The 20,097-nt window shown below is 37.0% G+C and overlaps 1 protein-coding gene across 1 annotated transcript; it reads right to left on the minus strand.

The window, feature by feature from the left end:
• Positions 1 to 7,682: 7,682 nt before the first annotated feature.
• Positions 7,683 to 19,491, minus strand: adora1b (adenosine A1 receptor b). Its single transcript, XM_038282973.1, has 2 exons — positions 18,650 to 19,491; positions 7,683 to 9,427 (listed from the first exon to the last, which is right to left on the minus strand). Exons 1-2 carry the CDS (start codon positions 18,979 to 18,981, stop codon positions 8,620 to 8,622), a joined length of 1,140 nt encoding a protein of 379 aa, XP_038138901.1. The 5' UTR covers positions 18,982 to 19,491; the 3' UTR covers positions 7,683 to 8,619.
• Between the last annotated feature and the right edge of the window lie 606 nt (positions 19,492 to 20,097).

The following is a 20,097-nucleotide window of genomic DNA, read 5'->3' on the forward strand; positions in this document are numbered from 1 at the left end:
TCAGCACAGAACAAGCGGAGGCAGACGGGGGATTATAGAAGGGCAGGCTTTTTTTTCATCATTAAAAATAATGTGCTGCCAGTCTTAAGCTGTGGTTTATATGGGTGGATGCTGTCCAAAACATAACCACAAGGAGGGTAGCAATACCCATGATGGGAGCTCTGATTGCACAGAATATTATTATTGTCTGTTAACGCCCTTATAACATTTTTAAGTTGTTTTCAGAATCTGCCACCAAGAGAATAAGGCCTGTAACCCATCTACCTCCCCACCACCCTCTAGTTAAAAAAAAAAAGATTTCTGATCCATCACTCCTCTGCACTTTTTTAAATACATGCCTCCGGGGAAAAAAACGGGAAAAACTATGGGAATTTCCCCTCCTCAATAGAGTAGGAGCAGCTGATAGTAGGTTGGAAGTGAGTCAGGCTCAGCAGTGCCTCCGCTGCCACATTTTTGGGCACAAACTTGTTGAGGCAGGCAGATGTTCCTCCTTTGGATGAATGTTTGCTGCCCCTCAGGTTCTACAGTGCCAGATGTGCGGTCACTGAGGTTTGAGCTTGCGCAGTCATAGGTAAAAGCAACGCTTCTTACCAGTACACACACCGCTTATTTGTTCACACTCTTGTCAGTTTCCAGTAATCAAGCAAAACAAAACTGGACTGTGGGATTACTGCTCCAGTTACACATCTGCTGATGACTGGATCACTATCAATGCAAAAGGCAGGTGCTGACCTCACCCACTTTTAAAATGCATCAGGAGCAAAAACAACATTGCATTTTCCGAAACATGGAACGCTGTGATTGACTTTGGTGATAGAAATAATACATGACACAGTAAGGATCATCTGATGTGGGTAATGGGATATATTCTGCACCATGGCTGAAAGCTTAAGACACCAATTTAAGAAGATAATAAAGAAAGATGTTTACAATAAAAACCCATGTTTTTTTTTTTTTGTCACATCTACTAAAGAACACTGTAAATGCTTATGAATTCCTTTATTTCGGTTCTTTGCTGAGGAGGTAGAGGTTTGTGCTGAGACCTGTGGGTTGCTGGTTTGAATCCCAACTCCATTCATCTCATTAGCTGCGTCCTTAGGCAAGACAATGGATCTGCCTCACCTTGCCTGTCACCAACAAAAACCGATGCTCTTGCTTTTTTTAGTTTTACAAGATGAGAGAACAGGAGGATGTAAACATCTCACTGCCCAGCGCTGTTATCTCATCCTCCACATTATTGTGCAACCAGGTCAGTTTTGCTTGATCCGAATTACATATTAGAACAAAGGTTTTAAAAGACGATAATTGGATTATGTTTTAGCATAAGCCACTCCTCTCAAACGGAACATGATTTCATTTCACAATTTTAAAACAGTTTTGTGATTGTGTTTACACGACTTACTTTGATTCAGATCAACACTTCATTCTAATCACTCATTTTGAGGTAAACAATTCTCTCCTGCTGGATCAGCAGCAATAGTGGACCCTGTCTTTTGAGCCATTAACTTTGAGGTAATCCCTCAAACTGAGTATGCATGTAAAGCCTAGAGATGAAAAACTCCCTTTTAGCAAAAAGAGAACCAGTTTCAGTGTTGGCTTTCATCAATGATGGACTGTGAATTTAAGCAGGTAGATACACACAAAAAGAACTCAGAAACAGTGCTTTCTATTTATGAAAAAAGGAAAAGATTAATGGCAGTAGTTGCTCCTTTAGTTGCTTCATCTAGGAGAGAAATAAACACATAAAAGAAAAGAGAGCACATCAAGTCAGTCACAATAAATGCTCAGCTGGTAGCTCTGTCTAGGGGAGAGACAGTTAACCACTGAAAGGCAGGACAAAGTATGTAATTTATAGGAGTACATGACATTCTTGACAGGGTAGCTCAGTCGATGCCCGCCCTCTAAGACTGTATCCCAGTTGAACAGGATGCCAGGCCAGCTGTAGCTACACTGTTGAGAAAAAACAGAGCAAACATAAAATTATACATATACTGTAGAAAAAATTAAAAATGAATGCAAAATTAGAAACTGGTAGGAAAATGTAGGTTAGCCACTCTAACTATTAGCTTTATAAAAAAGAAAGCCTTTAAAAGTAGAGTGGATGTCTGCCTCTTTGCTTTAAACTTGCCTTTGGTTCTTTAAGAGATGGGCTGAAAACTAAAAGATCTGCCTCCCACTCCTTTCACAAACTCAAGGAATTATCTGCAAACCATCAATTTGGGAGCAAGGTGGTCTCTGTTAGAAAAAACAGTTAGATCTTTGAGGTATAATAGAGCTTTAATCTGAGAGGGGGGCTTTTAAATTGTATTATAGACTTAAACTGGAAAGAGTCACACAGTAGTGCAGCACTAGTGATAAATTTTATGTAAACCTCATTTTATCCATAAATCCGTTGGACTATTATTTCTAATAATCTTTTTATGTTGGCCCTGAATATCCCCGTATGAATATGCTCTCTTTCAGCTGTCATTATGTGCAATTATTTCTTTAAACTTTATTTTTTATAGCTTGATTATTCTTTTCTCTTTTCGAGTTAATTAGTTTCTGAATAAGAGCCAGGCTGCTCTTCAGAGCTGCCATCAAGTGAGTTTTAATAAAAGATTATGCTCTGGAAAGGAGCCAGCTAAATAATGACTTTAGGAGAAATGAAACACTTTACCTCTAATATTTTTACCAGCAGGTGGCACTCTGGTACTAGAACCAGAACAGGGCCAATGTGGCTTAAAAAATAGAGCTTTGGTCGTGGGAATTAATGGCAGAGCAGATAATGCAGCAGCGAGCTTTAAAAGTCATGCATTGCCTCTGGAAAAGCTCTGATTTACACACAAAAATAAACATGTAGCTAAAACAATCCTCACAGTTCAGTCTGAGCTGTGAAAATATAATTTTGAATAAAATATGTTGCTGCCATGTTAATTTTCCTTTCACATCACACATTAATACTATTCCACTTTATGCACAACTGTTCTTATGTATTAAATTATAAAGAGCAAATCTAAGCCATTAAAGATAAACATATCAATGCATTTTCTTACTTTTTCAGGCTTTATTTTAATAATTGATTGTGACCATACATGAATTTGTACATTTACATGACCTTTTTTATCGAAGGGTCTCAACATAGAATCAAATCTTGTTGCAAAATGATAAATTGAAGGGAAACCATTAAGGCTTTTTAATGTGCAATTTTTAATGCCTTCATTCAGTTCTCTTTGCATTGTTCCAGATGATATTCTAAATCATGTTAGACATAATTTCTGTTTACCTCGCTGGCTAATACTGAGTGTATATATTCCATCTGCTGCAAATTTAGATGCTCTGATTGTTTTTTCTATGGATATAATTTTCTCTGCATATCATTGTTGATGCAAGCGCCATAATTATCTGTGATGCCAACCTGGGGTTCATTCTCTCTGATTTGTTTTATATATATACTGCAGCAGAGCTTGACACAGATGCAGAATCAGCGCGCTTGTTTTTCTTTTATGACGGATCGCTTCTGTTAGAAGTCAAACATGCAGAGCTAATGCTCACAATTAACAGTGGATTCTGCACTTTACATTGTAGCACCACCGAGGTGTGAAAGGTTTCTTGGTCTCAGCTGTATTGTTTACCAGCTTTTCCTTACAACAGATGTTGCAGTAGCAAAAAGCATTCCTACAAGAGCGATTATTCCTGTTGTGGAGCACAAACTGAAACACAGAAGCATACAATTTCTTTTTAGTACCTGCCAAAGCAATGCAAAGGAGCATTGCCATGGCATTCCATGCTCCTTCTCATTGCATGGAGAAACCTATTATCATTCTGTGAATTAAAAGGACTCTTTATGCCTTTATTTTACCTTTATATGTTTATTCTTCTTATATCAATGTTAATTTTGCTCAACTAAAACCAGTTTCTTGAAATAAGAGTACCACAGCCTTTTCACAACACGTCCCACTGCAAATTTCAAAATAAAAGTCTCCATTTCCACTGTTATGAAGCCTCTATTAAATTAATAACGGGAAAAAAAATAACGAATAAACAATTGAAAATGGACTCCATATCACTGCTGAGTCTTACTGTATCCTTAATAAAAAAAAACCTGCAAGACTTTCAAAATAAGAAATCATGTACTCTATCAAAGAAAAAGCCTTAACATTATACACAGCAAGTCATAGAGGCATATGGCTAAACATTAACACCCAAACTCAATCACTTTAGCAAATTAGACGAACACGGCCTTTTCGGAAAAGCCTTTTCTGACAGGCGCCACCACGAAGTATGGCGGCGCTAGTTGGTACCAAGTATGGAGACATAAGTTGCCATAAGGTTTTCACACTCCTCATATGAGCTGAATCCAACTATTCCCATGAAGCCTTTGCTGCCAGTATAACAACTACGCACCAAGTGGCAGGCAGCTTCAAAATTTCCTTGGGGAACTTTGTAGTTCACTCATTATTCCTGCCTGATGAAAGCCAACAGTAGATCAATCTGCTTCACCATGTTTACCTTAAGAAATTTTATTGGGTGGCATAGATATTATGCCATGCATTTCTTCCTTAGCCTGCAGCATTGCTCGAGCTGCAGGATGTCTTTGGAAGGTTGATAACTGTGCAAGATGACCAGCATAAAACATGACAGAAATAAACAGACCAGAGGCATTTATTGATCAGCACATGTGCAGTCCACCAAAGGGAAGGGTCAGGATTATAAGGGGCACTTGTGCTGTTATTGGTAACATTCATCAGACACATAATTAACTAGTCTAATTTTCCAAACAATGAATATGGTCAGTTAAACCTTCATGCTGGTCCTTAAGGAGGTAGGATTGTCTGCCCAGTCATCTTTTATCAAGGTTATGAGACCATGATATGTGTCTAATAACTCTTTATACATTTTTATATAATATATTATTTTGATAACATTTTCTTTTGCAACTGTAAATCTGATGAGTTTTAGAACCTGTAGCTAATATCCACCTAAACCCACAGACAGTTTGTGGCTTTAGGTAAAGGTCATCTTAGTCGTCCAGCTGGAAAACACAACTCTAGTATTCTCATTTCAGAAATACTTTTCAACATGATATTTAATCCCACTCTCTACGCTCAGCATATGAATGGCCTTATATTGAAATGTTGTAGCTACACTCTTTAATGCCATTTTCAAACCATTATCAAACTTGGCCATTGATTTCTAAAAAGTTTTGGTTCAATATTGTGTTGCGTAAAACAGGACCACATATTCTGCTGTGGGAATTCTTGGGAATGTTATATCTGAGTGTAGAGAGTAAAGCTATCATGTTGGCAACTTGTTAGGAGGAAACTTGCTAGAGACACAGCATTGCGTGGGAAGTGTTTACTGAGATTACATGAGTTATGAGGAATTTCATGTCTCAACCTATCAAAGAATTTAGTTTTTTTCACGATGGGAACAAAAAATGTTCCTTTTAACAAGCACGAGCTGCATTACTGTGCTGTGTTAGAAAAGGACCCTGAAAGCCCTCTGCTGCAGCAATCTGCAAGGCAGAGAGGAATATCAAAGGCTTAGAGCTGGTGATTGTGGTCAAACAATTGTATCTCAAGTGATGAATCATAATGAGGAAACAGTAGAAAAGAAACATTACTTTCTACGGGAAATAACTAAATAGATATACAATTTGAGTGGCTGAGTTCAAACAAACCACATTTTCTCTCATAGAAAATAAAACTTTACTTGTATTGTCAGTTATTGTAAAGATTGTTTTGCTTTTACAAGATCACCAGTGGTACAGTTGTTGATATTGCTTTTAAATGATAAAAACAAACAAAAAATGTTTACCTTAAACTTTTATAAGTTATATTTTACTTTTTCAGAATTGTTAAAAGTTTCTTGGAATTTAAATCAGTGAGACTTTTTTGTCTGGTGAACCATGTGTCGGAAAATGCATCATGTTGGTTTGGTGTGAAACAAAAAATAGATACTAAAAAACAAAAACAAAACAAAAAACACATGTCCACTGCTAAGCATAGTAGGGGGTCTGTGTTGCTGTGGGACAGCTTCTTTTCAGAAATTCCTAGGACCATTTTCAATTTTATGTCATTGTGTTTTCTACCAGAAAATGTACGATATAAATCTGGTTTATTCTCTGCCTTTGATTGTTCAACACTTTGATAGCAACCTGCTATTTTTTAATTGTGCTTTCGTTATATATTAGCTGACTTGGCTGAATAAGCATATCTTCCTGCTTTTTACACATCTTTATCAAGAATGGAAGGACTGCATGTTTCTAAGTTAGTTTGCAAACAACCACTCATTTACATACATTTTTAAGCAGTTTGTGCATTTTGTACAAAAAGAACAACATGGGTGCATATGTAACTCCAGTTGTTTTATAGAATGTAGAACTTCACACAGTGCAATTTCCTTTGGACATTTCAAACATTTCAATTTCTCATGTTTTATTGGATTTTTATTTTTTGTATTTTATTGTCTTTCTGTTCTACTAAAGAAACAAATTTAAAGAAATAACACTTTTACTACCCAAACCCATTGCTGAAATGACTCATAACGCTGCATATCCTGTGAGCGCACAAAAAATAATCAGAAATGCTCCATTTGCGTGGATGTGTCTAGCAACAGTAATTTGTGGCCTGCCAGGGTTGCTATTTACAATAATTTACTCTGCAAATGAATAGAACACAGACTGGTCTACCTGACCTTTCTTTCAAATCATATTTCCTGCTGCTAATCATCTTGAGTTCACAACCGCAGGTTCTAAAAAGACAAGCCCGACTGTGTTATCAATACTCATTTATAGGACTCCTCTGAAGTTTCCTTTTCATTTTATATAGGTATCAAAATGTTCTTCATATCATCTACTAAAATGCTGACCTTTAAGGAATTGCTTTGGCGAGATTCTATTAAAAGGTTACAAGACAGAGCGACCAGGACCATCATATGTATTTAGGAAATGAGTTGTCACAATAGTTTACTACTACTGTGTGAAAAACATGCTAAGAATGAAACAAGGTGATTCTGGTTCCCCATGCCCGCCAAAAATGATCTAGTAAATGGGGAAAGGTTTAATGTTTCTTTCATAAACAATACTGCACATTTTAGGGTAATCCACACCTTAAATAATGTCATCATATAAATATAGGCATCTAAATCTAAACAAATAAAATCTTTAACTAAAAAAATGTATTTATTTATTTATTCATTTATTTATATATATATTTTTTTACCTTTGATATCTCTTGAAACTCAGAATCTATTCAAGCAAATATAATTATGCTTTTCAAACATGTTACAATCATTTTAGATGAAAATATTGATTTTGTTTTTAATAGGTTCTTTTTCTAAACTGGTAACTCCTCAGATCTTTTGTTCCAGGTACATTCATTTTGAGAAGGAGAAATCATTTGTGGCAGACCCCATACAAATGTTTCAATGGCGTAGTTTAAAAAAAAATTATTCTCATAAACACTGTAACATTTTTTAGACTAATGTCATAAGAGATGGGACCATTTGACCATCTTGAAGTAGACGACAGCTCTTAGCTGCTCTGAATTCTTTCAGAATGATGATGTCAACAGCATTAACAACTGCCAGATGTTAACCACATAACTTCATTTCAAAAGCCCAGATTTATCTCTAAAAATGAGAGACTGTTAATCACAGTTATGGCCAAAATGCTTCACAAAAGACAAAAACAGCATTACTTTCTCTTACAGTGTGTTTAAGAGGAATTTGACATTTTTTTAATTATCAGTCTTAAAATGCTTCAGTTTGGCAATATGCAAAAATAACGAGTTTACAGGTTAGTGAAACCTCACAATCTTCAGGCTGACATTTCAGAATTGAATCAGTATTCTTTAAATGTTTGAATAAGGCCAAGAAAGCCACAGTCGGTGATAGTAAACTGTTGCCAATGATGAAAAGAAAACGTACAGGATACTGACTGTCCGCTGCTACAAATGTCCTACATGTATTACTCTTATTTTGTAATTTTAAAACCTCTGTGTGCTCGTTTTTTTATCACCATCCACTCCTTCTGCAGTGGAAATCTGCAGTTGGATCACCTGAGGCCAAAGCTGGAGCTGAGAGACACTAACTGCATACAACACCCCTTATTTCTTAACCTCAGGACTCCTTGCACACGCTGCTGTACAGTTTAGACCCTGAAGATTAGTCGAGTATTCACAGCTGAATGTTGTCTCATATTTACATGATTACAATCTCTTTTTCTTTTTTTTTTTGCAGGAGTCAGTGAAAATATACAGTCTTAAATAGTAATATTACCCTTCTCTATTTAATGTATAAATGTTCAGGCAAGTTATAAGATAGAGACTTTGATAGTGATAAACCACAATAACTTATATTGCACACAAACTTTTCATCATAAAGAATAAGACAATTGAAGTGCCATGAACTCATTATCTTACTAAGAAAAGCACATAGTCAAATACTTATATTACTTCAGGCTTCCTGCAATATTTTTCTGCATGCTCTTCCCAAGAAATTCTTCCAGAGACCCATGTTGCTAATCGCAAGAGCTTTGTAGTCTTGTGCTTTAATCCATCAGTCTCATCAAATTACATTCAAATAAGAAGGGAGCCTACTTGTCCATCCAGTTTTCTCATTTGTTTTCTCATTTGTTTAGGATGCGTTCTGTTCCGTGAAATGGGAAAAATTGTATGTTTGCTGAGGTGTTTTAATCTTCTGCTCCTCCTGGAGTGTCTGTGGAGGCTGCTGCTGCAGTTCAAGTGGAGGATAAGATTTAAAGTCCCCTATATGAGTGGGTTGCTGTGGAGAGGACGACGGCGGTCCCATATTAGTCATGTCTTTTCTGTCACTTTGCTGGAAGTCCAGCATCTGCGTCTTCTTGCAGCAGAAGTACTGCTGCAAAATTTTATGAAATGCGGTGCGAAACTTTTTGATCCGAAAAGCATAAACGATTGGATTTACAGCGGAGTTGCCATGGGTGAGCAGGATGGAGATGTAGAGCAGAACCTGCGGAGCAGCGTTTTTGCAGAAGAGTGTGATGCAGTTGATTATATGAAGAGGCAGCCAGCTAATGGCAAACAGGACAAGCACCAAAACCAAAGATTTGGCAAGATTCAACTCTTTGTCGTAGTACTTGTTGGGGTCTGAGTAGCTGGAGGTGATTTTCTTGTTGTTAAGCTGCTTGTGGATCATGTAAAAGATCTCAATATATATGACCAGCATCAGCAGCAGTGGCGGCAGCACCCAGCCGAAAAAGTTGAAGTAAACCATGTAGTCCATACCAATGACTTCTTCAAACCTGCAGGTGACAATAGGGTTCGAGCTGTTTGAGCCATTCTGCTGCTGATGCTCCTTTAGCTTGTTCCAGCCTAACATGGGTGTTAGTCCCACAATAAACGCCACAGTCCAGCATACCACCACAGCCAGAGCAGCACGCTGAGAGGTCACCACCCGCTTGTACCTGCCAAAAAAAAAAAAAAAAACAATATGTCAACATGTTTTTAGTGAAGCACTGATAGGACTTGAATGTTCTCTCTAATATAATATTAGTAATTAAGTAAAATTGTTGTGCAGAGATTAAAAGATGAATGTACAGTAAGTTAATGCACATAAACTGTTGACTAGTCAGCTTTGCAATTAACCTACATGCTGAACAATGAGTCATTTTCTCTGGAATATTGGCTAATCCAACTAATCAGGGTGAGGTAAACTGAGCTGAATGGAAGAGGCAGAAAAAACAAAGCTTTTTTCAGTGGTTGGTGGCCTCTTTCTCTGTGCAGATCTGTTCCCACAAAAATATATTAAATATAGCAAATCTCCATATCAGAGTCACTAACACTTCTATCATGGTTTTTTTCTTCTTCTTCTTCTTCAAAAAAAATATAATATATATATATTTATATCAATTCTGATCTTTTCTACATCAGGGGTCACCAGCCTTTTTAAGACTGAGGGCTATTTCATGGGCACTGAGTCATAGGACGGGCCACCAATACTGATCTACAGTATGAACTGGAGGAGTCAGCATTCCCTAAACTTATTCCTTCCATAGATGCTCATTAAGATTTAGGTCAGGGCTCATAGAAGGGCACTTCAGAATAGTCCAATATTTTCCTCTAAGCCATTTCTGAGTGTTTTGGGTCATTTTCATGGTGAAGACTTTCCATCACTGGACAGCACATTTTGCTCTAGAATCCCTTGATAGTCTTGAGATTCAATTCTACCCTTCAGAGATTCAAGAAACCCTGTACCAGATGAAGCAAAGCTGCCCCAGAACATAACAGGGCGTCCTCCATTTTTCATAGTACACATTATTTTCAGTCTTTTCTAAAGAAACCACTATTTTGGTCCAGGTCTGTTTTAAGAGTTCCTGTTTTTTAAAATTATTCTGTTTCAACATGGTTGACCTTCATTTGTTTATTTTCATATAATTTTTGTTTATTATTACTTTGATCAGATCGAAGTTATTTCTGGGACCATTTTAGTTTTTCTTTCATTAATAGAGGGATGCAAACTATTTTGTCCATGTGTGCATATTAAATTTGAAAGTATTATAACCAGACACATTTAAACAGAAAAACAACTTTTTATACTGTATCAAACATGACCTTAAATTATGCAACATCTAATGAGGATAAAATCAGACACATCTTCAAATTAATTCCCTCTTAAAATCTCTAAAATTACACACAGGTGTATGAAAACAGATGATCAATACCAAGCATTATCAATACTGAACACATTGTGATGGATATTTGTCTTGTTTCAACCTCAGACATTTGGTTTATTCCTGATTGTTGAGATCTGAGTTCACACTATAGTGAGATTTCTTAAAAGAGAACATTGTTGAAATTAGAGAGACTGGTAAGTGATTCAAAGTGGTATCAAAATATAATTGTTTGGACACCAGAAGACATGTTTCGCTTAAACAAAGCACACCAACTATCAGACACCGTAACTTATGCAACATCTAATGTGCAATTACCATTTAATACCCAGTGCAATAACCTGTTTTTATAGCTGAAACCCAGTGCAACAGTTATATATTTATATATATTAGGGGTGGAACGGTTCACAAAATCCACGGTTCGGTTCGGTTCACGGTTTCGTTCTCACGGTTTTCTGTTCAGTTCGATATATGTTTATTGTTACACCGAAAAATAAAAAAATTAATAAAAATTATAAAAATTTATGAAAAAATAGAAATTTATGAAATTAATGAAATTGTAATTATTTTTAATGATTGTGGAAACCATGGATCATTTCCGCATGTTTTGCTGCTTTGAATTTAATCATCTCGCGCATGCCCTCTACGATCCCCAAGGAACTCTGAGCGGAGCGGACGGGAGCCACAGTGGGGGCTGTAGGCTTTGCTTTGTGCTTTGTGTAGTAAGCAAGAAGAAGCGAAGCAGCTTAGCCGGGTGTCACAGGGAAAAAAATCAGTTGTTGTGTGGGACTGGCGAGTGGGAAAGAACAGAAGTTGGAAGACGCGCAAGCAGCACTTTATAGGTCTGCTGTATGGGACCGCTTTGCATTTAGAGTGACCTACAATGATGGCGGAAAGAAAGTTGTGGATAAAAGTGCAACAGTGTGCAAGCATTGTGCAACACGTTTTGTTTATGCTAACAGCAACATGACCAACATGTCATGCTAACCCCGAAATCCCTCATACTCCGTCAGCAAACCCCGCTGCGCTCCAGACCGGCTGCTCAAAGAAAAGCCTACAGCCCCCACTGTGGCTTCGTCCGCTCCCCTCTGAGTCCCTTGGAGATGGTAGAGAGCATGCGCGAGATGATTAAATTCAAAGCAGCAAAATATACGGAAATGATTCAGGGTTTCCGCGGATCATTTAAAATAATTACAATCCATTATTTTTGGGGGATTTTTTCATTAATTTCATTAATTTTTATGGGATTTCAGTGTAACAATGAACATATACCGAATCGAACCGAACCGAAAACCGTGACCACGAAACCGTGAATTGAACCGAACCGTGGATTTTGTGAACCGTTCCACCCCTAATATATATATATATATATATATATATATATATATATATATATATATATATATATATATATATATATATATATATATATATATATATATATACACTCTATATTCAGCCATGCACCTTTTCTTCCTTTGGCACCTTCTTCTTCTTTTTGAATATTTCAGCCGATGTAACAAGTAAATTTCTCCAACGTGAGATCAATAAAGTCAATCAATCAATCTGGTAGAATTACCCCAGGTGTTAACTGTTGCAGTGTAATTATCAAGGTTTGCTTTTCTGTTGCAGTGGCTATTTAGTTTAACATTTGAAAATTCACCATAATTTCTACCTAATAACAGAGGGTGATGGAGAAAAAATGTGAGACCATCTTCAAAATAAAAACAACTGAAAACTGAATCTCATAGAGATGCTGTATTGTGATATAATTAACACAAGGAACAGTAGTAAGAAGTACATAGACCTAAAGTAAGGACAGGGACAAACTTCCTTAGACCACTGCTAAAGAATGATAGAGGGCTGCAGTGTGTAGTACTGAACATATCGCCATCAATGGTGATAACCATAACTGCTGTCTGGTAGGGTGTCGTAACCTTTTCCAAAGAATTTGTGTCAATACCTCTTTAGGTAAAATAACGTTTTGTTGGATGTGTGAGTGCAATTACATAATGTTTTCTTTCGGCAAGATAAAGCACACATATGAAAATATTTTCAATTAAGAACTAAACAATTTGATGGGGTGTTTTTCATGAGGTTTCATGTGAGTATCAGATTTCATTCAAAACTAGATCTCACCTACGTTTCACTGATGTGATCTTGCCCTACATGCATACCTGTCATGGTTCAGGGATCTGTGTGAGTCTGTGTTTTTAGTCTGTTTTTTTTTCCCCCAGACTTCCATGAAGCTGCAGGTTCCCTGTAAGGGCGGCGCTGAGTGGTGTGTTCCCACACACCTGCTTCCTATTACCAATCTGCTGGAGCTTAACAGAAAGAGGATGCAGGTCAATGAATGCTTGAGTGATAACCAGAGTTGTACCTCTAGCACTAGATCCTTCTACTTTTCCCCTTCTGCAATCGTTTAGGCAGGAATACATTGTTTGCATACAACTCTACGAGCTCTGATCCATTTTTATCTCAAGTATAGCTGAAATTCCACCCGCATACACAAGCTGGGCAGTAAGCATAAAGATACAGTTGCTTCTTTAACAGGGCCTGTTTAACCTTGTTTCTGTACTCCTGAGCTCCTACCATGAGTAGAAACACTATTTATTAAAATATTGTACTTATTGTGAATGTGCTAGTTGGCTGTGCTTGCTATATATGCCTAACATCTGTACAGTGTTTTTTTCTGACAATTTTTTAAGATTTTAAATGTTATTTTTCCCAAATATCACCTTGTCTCTCTTCCTCTTACACTCATGATATTTCCGTCACCCAAGATAGACCAGGGTGCCACTTCAGTCGGAGCTACTCGGACACAGTTGCAGAAATTCGATCTGATGTGTCTCTGACTTTAAGCTCCTGCTAACCCGTTTTAAAGTAACCTCCTGAACCCTATCCTATAGAATAGTCTCTGAATTCTCTGTGACATAAACCCTCCAGATCATCCACCTCAAGCAACCTGTCTGCCCTCCAACACTCAGCACTGAAACACTAGAGATGTAACAATAAATCGATCTATATTGATTCATTGATTGAATGATTAATCATCCAGTTACATTGAAGCACACATGAAGATATCAATCCACCTGAAGGACGTCTTAGCTTATTGTGTCAGTGTAAACAGCTGGTCTATTTTTAGCATTCTTTTGTTAAGAAGAAAGCAGTTTTTAATTCATATTCCAGATTTGTAAGTTCCTACATTATACTATATATATTATCAAAGCATCACATTGATTGAGGATTTCTGAAGCAAAGTGGATCAAAATCGTACTGTGAGAGACTTTTTGATATCTATAAATATTGTATTTTAATCCAAGCAAATCAATATAACACCATAAAACTGGTGCTTTACACCCCTACAGCATACCACTCAGACTGCTGCATCTCTCCCTGTTAACAACCACAGCAACACCTTTTTTTGATCAAAGCCTTCCAGTCCAGCAGCTTATTCAATTTAATTACATTCCCCCTTTCCTCCAAAGTAATACACTGTCCCAAGGTTCAAGACTACCTCCAGAATCTTGTCATTTACAGTCTGGATTCTAAATAAACACAATTTTTTATGGCCATCTACTGAGAATTATTTGCATGTCGGTTTAAAAACTGCCTGAAGCCATGACAGATTTGATACAAACTTGTTATTCTACACATGTCTCTATGTGTCTTTAGCATAAACTGTTGGTCTGAAAACTAAGGCAAAAAATTACATTATGAATGTTTAGTTAATTTACAAACTTTTTTCACTTATTAGTCCTTTCGGACAGGTGTTTTCTGTTCTCAGGCTTGAACAGTCACCTCTTGACAAGAAATAACCTCTATTGTTTTTCCTGACAAACGTGCTGAAAGACCTACATGTTTCTGTGAGACTTAATAATATTCTCTGGTCCAAATATGTTTGATTGGTGCTATCAATTTTTTTTTTATATTTTTTTTTATATCTGACTAAGAACTGTTTCTAATTGGTTTCAATTTTTGAACATCAATGCCTTCATCTGCAATATCATTAATGACATTTTCTTTTCGTGCTCTGGAAGTTGTTGGATTTTTTTGCTTAGTTTTTTTTTACATTCATGCTTTGTATAAAGTTCTTCAATTTACACTGACATTTAATTTTCCTTTAACTAGAAAGTTTCTAATTTTTACTTAAATATTCATGTTTATTAATAGCTGGAGTGTTTGTCCCTTCTGATGGGGTTTTTAATCTCCTGCAGTGTATACAGCTTTTTTGCATTCTGTCTTGTGTATACCTTGTAGCTTTCTTCCGTAAACTTGTTTTTATCATATTTTTATTTCCCCTCTAATGAGACAAGAACATTCTATTCTATTCTATTCTATTCTATTCTATTCTATTCTATTCTATTCTATTCTATTCTATTCTGGTTCTGTCGGATGTTTCTTCCTGTGAAAAGGGAGTTTTCCTCTCCTGTTGCTACAAACATGCTTGCTGAAGTGTCAGTGAGTCGATGAGATCAGCAGGTTTTTTTGAACCAACCTGACTGTATGATCTGGTTGAAATGTAAAGTGCCTTGAGATGACATATGTTGTGAATTGGTGCAATATAAATAAATTGAAATAAATAAATCTAATTATTTTCTTCTATTCTACTTATTTTAAGTGCAGCAATAATGTATCTTACTAGGGCTGTCCATTAAGTGAATAATTTAAACCCAAAGCTGGTAAACTCAAACCCTTATATCCCACTGCAGTCCAAATTAGACATATGCTGCTGAAAGTCAAATCAATAAATGTTGTACTCTGTAGCAATATTGCTTTCAATTTATGATTTTTGAGGGGGAAATTACTTCAGTATTATTTTGTTGTTGGATTTTTCATGATATAGTATTTGGCCCATTAGACGAAGTTTTCTGATACGATTTTTATATCATACACTGTAAAAGATGAATGAGGAAAGATAGACGTATGAGATTCAATAAATATTGCTCTCTTGTCTACAGAAACAAAACAGACACAGCCCTTAGGGACACATTTACACAGCTATCTGATCCACCCCAATGTTAGAAAGCATGCAGAGCAGTAATTTGATCACTTTTAGATTACTTTGATATTTTCAATGTCTGATGAGGAAACGTTTCCATCACCACAAGCTGACCTTTGCAGAAAAAGAGCCTGGAGCCAAACACGACCCTGCAGTTTAGCCTGACTGTCACTGGTGCTATGTGTTGTGTTTAGCATTGATTAGGGGATATATGTGTTCAGTTTCATCAGGAAAGATGACCACTATTCAGGCGACTTTAGATTGCTGGAAGCAATTAGACACCAACAGCTAAAAATTAACCAAGAGTGTTGCAATTAGCCCTATAGCTTTTAACTGTGATGACTTCAATTTCTAACAATAATTAACAACATCTTACTTTCAATTGCTTATTTTATCAGTTTGTTGTCATAACCTCAGACTGTTCTAGGTCCATCATTAAGGTCTGGGTCCATATCATCATTTTATGATATTACATACAATACTAAATTTTAGATATGCAAATGTATCCAAACCCTTTACTTGGATTCTCCTAAATAAAATCCAGTTTAATCAATTTCTCTCAGAAATCCCTAAACAGGTTGTTACAGTAAACAGAGTATGTAGGAATGCACTTTAATTTAATTATAATATTCTCTGAAGGCCTAAGAAGTTAAGAACATTAGTGAAAAAAACACCATAATGAAAACCTAGACACAGAGCAGACAGGTCAGGGATGTAGAAATGTTTAAAGTAGGATTTGGTGTAATAAAAACATTCAAAACTGTAAATCTACTTTGACATTCATGTTCAAATTGAACACACCACCGTTAGCATACAAAGTGTTGGTAAGGTATCTTTTGTTTAGCAGGGGCTGGGAAACCACAAAAAAGTGATGGAATGATGGATGGATCTAAAATTGGAGACGACTAAAAGAAAACCAGTTTGAGTGTGACAAATACCTGACCATGTAAAGGACAGGCTCAACAAGGAGAGCAGTAATCGGGAAAAAAGATGCCTCAAAGTAGAGCTGCAGAGATTTAAACTAAGGTGGCAACATGTTGACAGGACAACACTTTGAAATCCTTGTGGAAGAAAAAAAAGAAGAAAGAGTTTTTTGAAAGAAAGTCTATAGAAGATCTATTTGTACACCGGAAATGTATAAATGTTAATTGAACTGAAGAGTTAAATCAACACTTTTAAAATGTCTGTATTGCTCAACGCTAGATCTAGTTGAAGTAACACCTTTAAGAGTTTTAAACAGTTAACAATGAAATAAAGTTGGAAACAACACTTCATTGTTGTCATTTAACAGTCAGGATGGAATTTATCTAACACCATGGTCCAAAGAAAATCCTTCATGATGATGAGCTACTGTACATCATAGCCACAACTGCCCTGGGGCAGACAGAAGAGAGGGTACAGTACACAGACCCCTATGGGCCCCCAATGGGCCCTCATCATCAGTGGACAATGCAGTTGAAGTGTCTTTCCCAAAGATGCAACAGGTGAGATTGGATCATCTCCAGATGCAGGATGAACTTTTGCATTCTATGCCACAATTGGATTAAATTTTTGGGATTAACAGCTACTCTTTACTCTAACTTAGTAGAATAAGACAAATTAAACAAGTGTTGAATAAACACTGTACTATAAAAATACATCACCAACACAGCAAATTATTGTCTTGGAGGAGAATCAATAATGATATGGTAGAAAATCAACTTCCTGGGCTATATAGCAGAGCACTAACAATGCACATGCCTGGAATGACATCATCCACAGTGGTGGCAGCATCAAAATTTAGGGATAATTTGGTCAAAAAAAACATGGAGGCTGATCAGGTGTATTGGGAAGATCACTGACTTAAATGAAGGCAACAGAAATAGTGATTGGTTCCTGCATACAAATTGGGGGAGATTAATCTTCTTCTTGGACAGTAACCTAACAGACAACCAAAGCTGTGATTTCCATATATTAGAACAAAATCCATGGGAAAGCTTAAAAAAGTATAGGCTATCTGTAGTGGCTCTCTATTATTACAGAAACTCATTGCATTCACTCAAGAAAAAGAAAAGGAACCCTTTATTTAATAATTACAATGACAAGATCTCATCATTTTAAAAGCAGGAGAAGCATCCCTTGCTGGTTTATTACTCTGGAAAGAAGAGAGAATCTTCCAGCAGGTCAAAGTGGGCTTTTTGTCTAACTTAGGATACCTGCACAATGATGACATATATTATTGATGTCATTCATCTTAAGTAAACTCTTTATCACATGTTCTTGTACCTAGAAGGAAATAACAGCCTATCACATTTGACTGGAGGCTTTTTTCCGTTCTTGACTTCTGTCATAATTACGATTTCTTTTCTTATGAGATCCTGATCTTGTAATTATATATTTTTTTATAATATTGATTTCTTTTCTCACAAATATGAGATTAGGACCTCGTGTTTATGAGACCTATTTTTTCCTGTCTTAGTCAATGCTATGTACTTCCGTACTCCAAGCAATATTATTGAGCTTTTTTTAGCAAAGAAAAGTGAAAAAATATGATCTAGATCTGCAAAGCTTGCGAATACATAAAAATGAGTAGAAAATGCTGCAAGAGCTTTTTTTTTTTTTTTTACAAACTATTAATATAGAGGGATTAAACAAATTAATTCATGTTTTTTTTTATTTCTAGTTCTATGAAACAATGAATTTCCTTTTCCATCCATTGCACTGCTATATACTACTTGCTCTTATTTTTCTTACAAAACAACAAAAACACTATACACCAGGGGTTTGATTCTTCCCTCAAAAGGATATTATTTGGCCATTAAGGAAGCTCTTAAACTTTAGTTTGGATAGATCTTGAACGTGGAGCTAAACATAGCAATCTGAGGTGAAAAATGATCCCTGCCTGCATCGATTCTCAGGAAGAAAGCAGGAGTAGCTGTGACCTCTGCTCTGCTCATCACCACCACCTTCCCACATGGATCAGACCTAAACCTGTCCCGTCCTTCCCGTGCGCTTTCATGGAGATCCTACATTACCTGGTTGGGATCTTGACCCTGAGATAGCGGTCAATCGCGATGGCCAACAGAGCCAGGATTGAACTTTGCGTCAGGACGAGCATGATGCACGTTGAAAGCAGGCAGCTGTAAAAGTGAGTCTCAAGTCCGATGCTGACCGTGATGGCCAGGGGGATGACGAGCGCTCCCACTGCAATATCCGCCACAGCCAAGGAGACGACGAAGCAAAACGTGGTGTCTCGGAGGGACTTATTAATTTTCACCGCCCAAACCACCATCACATTCCCAATCACAGAGGCGACAGCTATCAGCACCTCCATGCATATATAGAGCCATGAGACTCCGTCAGCCATTTCTGCAGATCTCTCTGGTCACAATAATTTAAAACCTTTGTTTTCTTCTCTTGGTTTCAAATGTGTTTTTCAAATGTAATGTACGTCCATCAGTGTCATTGCGCCCATATTTCGTACTGTGGATAGCAGATGTATGTCATCAGCGAAAAATCCAACTGTTTAAAATAAGGAAAGACGCGCCAGAGGATGCGGAGGGTTCCTCTGGAGCAGGTGCTTTTGTCCAGCGGCACTAGTGGGTCGCTCCCGCACCGTTTCCTGCGTCTCCCCCACTTGCTTGGATACTCTTGCTTTGCCTGAGCTCAGCATCCTGTCCACTTGCTTCGGTTTCCTCAAGAAGTGCTTGGTGTTTATCAGCCTACGTCTTTTCTTTTGATAGAGCACGTTTTAAAAAGCGTCGCTGGTGCGTCTTTTGGCAGGAAAAAGCGCACAGATGCAGTCCATGCGCAGACGGCTGCGCGCTCACTGTCCCGCGTCTCTCTCACTCCCCCTCTCTCTCCCTCTCCTTGCTCTGCTTTTGATTTTTGTTTCTTTCAGTAAGGAGTTAACGACAGTTCCATAAAGTATGAACCTGCTTAACTGGCTTCTTCCCTTTCGTGGAAGGTTGTGATTTCTCAATTTAAAATGAATTCCCTATAGCTTTCTGCGGAACTATCAAAGGGGGACTATCTCTCACACAATGCTGGTCTCAGTTGTTTCTTTTTAAACACAACTTGTGAGTCAGTTGAAAACCCTTTAAGAGATTAAATCAAACATTTACAGATGAAGCTTAATAATTCCTGAAAAGTGTAGACACACATCCGTTTAAAGCTCCACACATTATAATTTAAGAATTTAGAATCATTTTGTTGGTATTTTTACTGAGTCCTCAAAACTTTGTAGAAAAACTTCATAGTTTTGAGTAAAAAAAAAAACATAGGCCTACAGTAAACTCGTTCTGGCATGGATATGTCATCTCTGTGGTAGGTACAGTGGTGTAAAAAGTACACACATTTGTTACTTAAGTAGAAGTATAGATACTGCAGTTTAAAAAACACTCTGGTAAACGTTGACCTGTTTACTCAAGTAAAAGTGTAAAAGTATGTGCTCCAAAAACTAATTAAAGTATAAAGTAACCTT

Source organism: Cyprinodon tularosa, unplaced genomic scaffold (genome assembly GCF_016077235.1).
Source record: "Cyprinodon tularosa strain WSP-4 unplaced genomic scaffold, ASM1607723v1 ctg19, whole genome shotgun sequence".
Lineage (NCBI taxonomy): Eukaryota > Metazoa > Chordata > Actinopteri > Cyprinodontiformes > Cyprinodontidae > Cyprinodon > Cyprinodon tularosa.